This window comes from Mytilus edulis, chromosome 12 (assembly GCF_963676685.1).
Source record: "Mytilus edulis chromosome 12, xbMytEdul2.2, whole genome shotgun sequence".
In the NCBI taxonomy this organism is placed as follows: domain Eukaryota; kingdom Metazoa; phylum Mollusca; class Bivalvia; order Mytilida; family Mytilidae; genus Mytilus; species Mytilus edulis.
In genome coordinates, this window is record NC_092355.1 from 66450557 (window position 1) to 66458504 (window position 7948).

Sequence of the window (7948 nt, forward strand, 5' to 3'; positions counted from 1 at the left end):
ACAACGATATACATTGTTCTAAATAGTTTTGGCATACTAAGATATTAAAACAACACGTTATAAATGTATGCGTCAAAAGTAAATGTCAGAATTTGTTGACCTTATATATGCATGCTGCATCAGTAGAACTGTTGAAAACGTGTTTTGAACAAAAAATTAAATACTTTAATTTCATTTCCAAACTTTGAATTTTTCCTTATTTAAATAATTAATATTGCATCTTCAGATATCGGAGCATAACAGAAAATAAGTATATCCGTTAATAGTTTTAATAGCAAACAAATGACAAAGGAGTAGGTCCGGTAAGACCCCTTTTTGGCCTCAAAATATAGCAGTTTTACAAAATTGTGAAAATGAAAACTTTTAGTTATTTATTTGACAGTAGAATGCTTCTGCTACATAAATATGGGCTGTTTTTGACAATACAATGCACATATAATGGGTACTAGCACCATTAAGTCATGCTAAATTACTGAAATCTTCACAATTTTAGCATTTTTGTTAAATTTTAGACGGTTTTCGTGTAAAACGAAAGTGGCCGCATTCGTGTTCATCCATAATATTGAAATGTTAGTTGTATTTTATGATAATACATAACATATTTAAAGGTTGAGGATGAACACGGATGCGGCCACTTTCATTTTTGACAAAAAACATCTAAAAAGTGACATTTTTCGGCATATTTTGTAGATTTTTCATATTTGATCTTGAATCGGATCGTTTTTAATGATTAAAACAGTTAAAATTGTTCACATAAACGAAATTGATTCAAATGAAATAGACACTTAAGTGTTTAAAAAGCGGTCAAAATCTTTCGTCGGATGAACTTGAAATTTGAGGCCACAATCGGTCCTTACCGGACCTACTCCTTTAACAGTAACATATTACGGATTCTTATGCCCAATCGATTTGCTCACACACTTCAAACATTAAGTAAAAAATAAGAACGATCAAACGTATTTCGGCATGACAGGCAGGAACTTGGTCTTTTTTTACGTTTTTCATCTACTCAGATGTTTTCACTCTCGTCCTTAGGTCAATACACAAAACAGGAGTGAAGTAACTGTAAGCAGTCTGTCCCTGGTATTTATGGGTGACCAAATAGCCTCTTCTTACTTATTTCTAAACGGATTCATCATTTTAAAGCATGTTGTTGTTCCGATGGTAGCATTATATTCCATAAGTAAGGAGTTAATATCCGACAAACTCTGTTTTGTAGCAATTTCTAACGGATCTGGACCTCGCTGCCCGTCTGAATTAAGTTCAGCTCTATGACATAACAACTCATGTACTATGTCTGTATTTCCTCGGTAACACGCAACCTGTAAAGCTGTTTGGCCACCGTCTCCAACTTGGTTTACATTCGCCTTTCTCTTAATCAACTTTTCCACAATTGGCAGTTGATTTCTACTGCATGCTAAGTAAAGGGGTGTTCCTACACCTGGCATATAGTTGTTCACGTCACATTTATATTTGCTTTTAAGGAGTAATTTAATCAATTCGAGACTATTAGTTTGATCGTTTTGAATAGCTAAGTGCAAAGGTGTGCACCCTGTTGTAGTTGGTCTATTAATGTTTGCGCCATTTTCAAGTAATGTTCTTACGATGCCTATCTGACCTGTCCTAATTGCTATATTCAATGGCGAAACTTGTGGAGACGTTTCTGCATTCTTTCTCATTATATCTTCATATTTCATATGACTTATTGTATCGTTTGTTATAATACCTTTTGGTGAACAAATATTGACCGCAGCTTTATTTTTCAGCAACAGTTTAATCACATCTATGCGCTTTTTATAGCATGCAATTTGAAGCGGGGTAAGGTTTGCTTTTGCGTCAAATGTTTCCTTTGAACTAATATGGCCTGATTCAAATCTTGACTCAACGTAACTGTCGCATGCATGTAATGTAGCAATAAAGTCATCAGACACACACCCTTGGTTTATGTCTGCGCCTGCGTTGATCAATACATTTACTGCATGTTCATCACATTGCGCACATGCTATGCATAACGGCGTCGGTTTCATTTTTTTGTGTATTTTACTTTCTTCTTTCCAACAAACCTCTTCCTCCGAATCTACCTTTGCTTTACATTTTAAAAGAATTTTAACCATTTCCGTGTCTCCGATATAACATGAAATCTGAAGCGGTGTCCATCCATTTAGATCGCCTTCGTCCACATAAGCCCCATGACGTATTAATGTTTCAATTAAATGATAATGACTGTACAGGCAAGATACGAAAAGAGGAGTCAGACGAGATTTTGTAGCAATATGTACAGATGCTTTATGCTTGATTAGCAGTTCTACTGTTTCTTTATCCCCATTTTTGCATGCTAAACAGAGAGCTGTCCATCCTGTTGCTGAATAAACATTTATATCAGGTTTATGTTGCAACAGTAATTCTACCAATTTCGGATACATTTTTCTTGAAGCGATGCACAACATCGTATCTCCTTTTCTCTTATAATTTATATCAATCCATAATAGTCTACTATTTAAAAAGTATTTAACTGCGTCTACGTCACCGAACAAACAAGCTGTAAACAACATCACATATTTATTATTACTTGATTTTATTTCATTCACTTGTTTGAGTAAATGGTTGACTATGTTGTGACGCTTATTTTTGTAAGCCGCATGCAGAGGTGTCCGATTGCAAATCTCACTATGACCATTGATTTCTGCTTGGTAACTTAAAAGAAGCTTGACCATATCTAGATTTCCGTTCTCACATGCAAAATATAATGAAGTAAAACCTTTGTGACTCCGCTTATCGACTGCCGCATGTTGTCGAAGCAACAGTTCTGTCAAACGTAAGTGATTTCTGGAAACAGCTATATGTATTGGTGCTAACCCGTTTAAAGCTGCTTTGTTTATGGCTGCTTTCACATGTTTATTACAAATTAAAGTTTCTGCAAGGTCATTGTATCCTTTTTGGCAAGTGATATTGAGTGGTGTGCATCCATCTTTATCAACTTTGTTTATGTCGATTTCAGCTTTATTCTGATATACTAAAATATTTACAGTTTCTTTTTGGTTATTTGCACATGCATCATGAAGCGGGGTCATTCCAGCCTCAGTCCCTTTGTTGGCATCTGCATCATTACTAAGCAAAAGGTCTATTACTTCAAAACTCTGGTTGCGGACAGCTAAAAAGATAGGTGTTCCATGTTCGGGAGAACACAAATTGATGTCAGCACCGTTTTTTATCAATAATTCCGCCAACTTTGTGTGTCCGTGCATGCAGCAAATATGCAATGGTGTTAATGCATTATCGTCTATAATATTAATTTTTGATGTGTATTCTAGCAGCATCTTGGCTACATCGAAGAACCCATATGCACATGCTACATGTAATGGAACTGTTCCAGTTCTATCGGTCTTATTAGCTAAATCATTGTTATTTTTTAGAATGAACTTTGCTATGTCCACATATCCTGAGTTAACGCAAACATGAAGGATTGAACAACCGTCGGCTAAGTTAGTAAAGTTATCCAAGTCAATGTCAGATTTTCTACAGTGTTTGATGAATTTGGATCTATATTCTGTGTCATTTGTCTGAACATTTGAAAATGCTTTCCTTATATTTCCATGTTTTAGAATTCTAACAAATCTATCAAAGTAATTACTTTCTAAACTACAAGGCAGAGATATCGATTTAAATTTGTCAGCTGATTTCAATGACTCAATATGTATTCTATCTATGAAAAATGAATCATCCGCAAATTTCAAAATGGTTCTGCAAAAGTGTCTGCCTACATAACACACAATGAAGTCATACATTGTGTTATTGATAGCTTTAAATGAATCTTCATTTTCTATTAAATATGTTCCTTTTAAGTCATAGAAAGTTGACAGAATTTCACCATGAGACGGCTTTGGATTATTTATATGTTCATGCATTAAGCTAGATAAAACGTTTTCTGTCACTTCCAACTCGTTTGTCATGTTTGTAAATAATCCTTTCTTGATAGTGTTATTAAAAACAATTAGAAAAGCTAACGCTAGAAACGGTAATGGTCCTTCATGTTGTAATAGTGTGAGGTCCTCAGAAATTATTTCGTTGGCACATGTTTTCAGGTTATCATTTTTGTCATCTTTTGTCGAATGTTTTTTGCACAAAAGAGGAAAGAATGGCAAATTAGCATACAAATTTTCATCCAACAAATCTTTCGGACAATTTCTGTAGTACTTTTTGGCTATCATCTTTTTTTCATTCATGTTCATATTTAATAGGTAACAAAAGGCTCCGTTTCCAAATTCTCTAAAAACTCTATCTGTCTTGATTTGTGATCTACAGATGAAGATAAGCTTTAACTTTGGATAATCCTTAAGCATGCCATTGACATAAAAAATGGTGTCTCTTTTCTTCCATTTATTATAAATTTCTGTATTTACGGTCGCTTTTCCAAATGTATCATCAAATATGAAAATTGTCTGTCCATCTGCAGCTGCAAACTTCATTATGTCCTTTGGATTTTTTGATGGGATTATCTGATAATTCTGTTCTTTCTCTAACTGAAAAGCTGTAAAGAATGCAGTGACAGTTTTACCAGAACCGGGACCTCCTCGAATAAGAAGTATTTGTTCCTTTCTCAGTACTTGCAAAATTCCTTTAGAATCATGCGTTTCAACAAATGACTCTGTTTCTTTCCGCCTCGTTTTTAGTTCTTTCCTTTTTAAGTTCAAATTTCTGCTGTCTCCTTGTGATAGACCTACAATATACAAATTTGAATAGCAAATTGTCTTTAGAATTATAATAGCCTAAATTCAGTAATATTGTTTTAATCAAATCTCTAACTCATATATTTGATTTGAGGTTATCCTTTCTTTAAAACACCAATCATTGAAAAGGGATCGTTAACCGAAAGCTATTAAGAAAATATATATTTATATATGTTTACGAAATTCACTGACATATAACAACAGCCAGCCCAGTAGTCAGCACTTTTGTGCTGACATGAATTATCATTGATATGGTTATAGATTATAAATTAACTGTTTACAAAATTTTGAATTTTTGAAATACTAAGGCTTTTCTACCTCAGACATAGATTATCTTAGATGTATTTGGCAAAACTTTTAGGAATTTTGGTCCTCAATGCTCTTCAACTTCGTACTTTATTTTGCCTTTTTAACTTTTTGGGATTCGAGCGTCACTGATGAGTCTTTTGTAGACGAAATGCGCGTCTGGCGTATATACAAAATTTAGTCCTGGTCTCTATGATGAGTTTATTCAATAAACACCGCGGGGATAAACTAATGTGATTTGAGTCGAATCTTTATTTTGAAATAGGAAATCAGTGCATTTAGCAAATCTTTAATTGTTTTTTATTCAACAATTATGTAAAGTTGTGTATATCTATCCTATATTGTGCCATTACAATACTATCCAAGGTTAAGTGAGGTTTTGCGCTTACAAACTAGTTTAACTCCGCCTCATTCTTTATGTGTCTATCCCAAGTCAGAAGTCTGGAAATACGTGGTTGTCGAGTGTTGTTGTATATTTATTTGTTTTTCGTTAATTATTTTGTAAATACATTAGATTGTTAGTTTTCTAGTTTGAATTATTTTCGTTTGTCATTCAACACCTTTTATAGCTGACTGTACAGTATCCCTTTTACGCATTGTTAAAAGTCCTTTTATGATCCATTTCTGTGTCAGTTGGTATCTTCAGTGGGTAACATATTGTAGTCTTATTTGTCTTCGAAATTGTGAACGTTATAACATTTCGTTATTAAATTATCTTTTCGCAATTGTTGAGTCAATATAATAATTCCATGTAGCGGTCATGGTTTATACGATCAGAATGAAGAGCGATAGTTTGTAGAAAGGAATCCACATTACATTGATATAAGGTTTGGTTAAAATAGAAAAGATATTAGATAGGACATAAAAAATACTAAACGATATCAGTGGTTTATTGATTCTAGTGAAGTCTTTCTAAGGGTAAGATTGAAAGAGTATTTATAACTAACATTTTTACCATTATTACTTAATGTGTTTACTTTGCTATCTTGTGAATATCCAGTTTGAAAAGGAATATAAAATCTAAAAACAGAGATAGTCGGACGGGCAGGATTTAGCAGCACGAATGGTATGACAAGAATTGCACTGTAGTAAAATTTAGATTTTGACTTATATCTCTGAAAACAAATGCAAAAACAATGAAGCGACCTGAAATTAATCTTAATTATATAAAATTGACGAACGATCGTACCCATTTCTAAGTCGGAATGCAAGATTTCGTCTATTTCTTTGATATAACCGTTACCACCAAGTTCCACGATACATTGTCTGAGTTCTTTCCAACATGCGTCAAACTCTTCATTTCTCATAGCGTTATACCTGTCATAAGAATGATGAAAGATTTCATCTCGAATACTCTTTATTCTAATGACGTTTGCTGTAATGCTTCTGTCTGTATCTACTGGTGTTTTTTTCCATTCAGCTGCAGATGCTAAATTTCCTATGTTGCGGAGAAGGGTGCAAACATTGGTTATATCTAATTCGCTGAAATCTCCTCTGTAGTCATCGTTGTGTGGATAAAGTATTTTCATCAATTGATCATGTCTCACGATCCGTTCCAATTTTTTTTTATTATTCTTTAAAATTCTTGCATAACATGAACTTGACGGAAATCTGTCTCTCAATACAATAACCAATACTTTGTTTGCCAAATGTATCAATGTCATCAAACGTTTGTAGTTTCTTTGTTCCCTGGCTTCCATTCTTTCCTAAAAATAAAAATAAAATGTCAAATGAAATGCCAAAAATTGACTGAAAAACATCAAATCTCTGGAAACGATAGGAAAGAATTTTCATATCTAATTCTAAATTAATATTTCATGGTATCTGTAAAAAAAATTGTATATAATCAGCTAGTACTATTTGTTTTTCGATTAAATGTGAATAAACTAATCTCAAGCGATCGTGTTAAGGATGATTATCTAACTTCTTTGTAAAGTACGAAGCTGAAGTTTAAAAAAGTATTTCATTTTTTTTTTAAATCAAACATCAATTTTTTGTCTATTTTAAATTTATTTAATGGGCCTACTTTTAATAATTTGTAGATGACTTTGACTTTTTATAAAATGTAATTAACTACCTGAAAATAACTAGTCATAGAAATTTAGACAAAATATTGAAATCATGCACTTCTTAAATGATACGTACACTAGTATCATACATTGCTTTATAGTTAAAATAAATTTGATCTTCAGCAACTATTTTAAAATTCCGCCAGTATATGAGAAGGGTAAAAGTGAGATATCTGGTGAGGGAAACTTCTCTTCCGAAATTTAAATGAAAATGAGTTGTTATTGAAATGTAATTGTCAATTACAGACAGTTTTAATTACTTGTATTTGAATAAATGCTACATTACATATCTAAATTACCCGATGTCTGTAAATCGGGTTATTCTTAATTTGGTATAGAATTTTAACGTTTACACTTAGTCTATTAAACAGATGAACATACGTATTAACATACTAGACAATTTCTTTGTTATCATCAGTTACATGTAGTCATAGAACTTAACGGATTCTACCTGACAAAACTTCAATCAGATAGTCATAACATGTACGTTTTTCCAAAGTATATGAATGAGTTAAGTCCAAAGATTTATTTCTTAGAAAAATTAATGAGTAAAGACGTTGTTGAAGATTCACATATACCTAGATGAGAGACACATGCTCATAAGGGCATCTGGTTCTTGAGTACATTGTTGTATTTATAATGCGATGTATATTCCATAATGAAAAAACAAGTTATATATTCATGTAGGCGAATCTGCTGGATCAAATGCTTTATCCAAATAAAAAAGTAAAATCACAAAAATACTGAACTCCGAGGAAAATTCAATCGTAAAGTCCCTTAGAGTCCAATATATCTTTGTGTCAGTTAATTGAATAAAGCATTTGATCTATAAAAAAATTTCAAGGT

At 32.7% G+C, this 7948-nt stretch overlaps 1 protein-coding gene across 1 annotated transcript; it reads right to left on the reverse strand.

Moving 5' to 3' along the window:
• Positions 1 to 261: 261 nt before the first annotated feature.
• Positions 262 to 6717, reverse strand: LOC139498955 (ankyrin-3-like). The gene is made up of 2 exons (XM_071287549.1): positions 6223 to 6717; positions 262 to 4717 (listed from the first exon to the last, which is right to left on the reverse strand). Exons 1-2 carry the CDS (start codon positions 6695 to 6697, stop codon positions 1113 to 1115), a joined length of 4080 nt encoding a protein of 1359 aa, XP_071143650.1. The 5' UTR covers positions 6698 to 6717; the 3' UTR covers positions 262 to 1112.
• Positions 6718 to 7948: the final 1231 nt, after the last annotated feature.

Coding starts and splice junctions, on each gene's coding strand:
- LOC139498955 (XM_071287549.1), bottom strand. CDS start 6,697: ATGACATTGATACATTTGGCAAACAAAGTATTGGTTATTGTATTGAGA. Junction 4,718..6,222: donor GCATTCCGACTTAGAAATGG/GTACGATCGTTC, acceptor TGTATATTGTAG/GTCTATCACAAGGAGACAGC.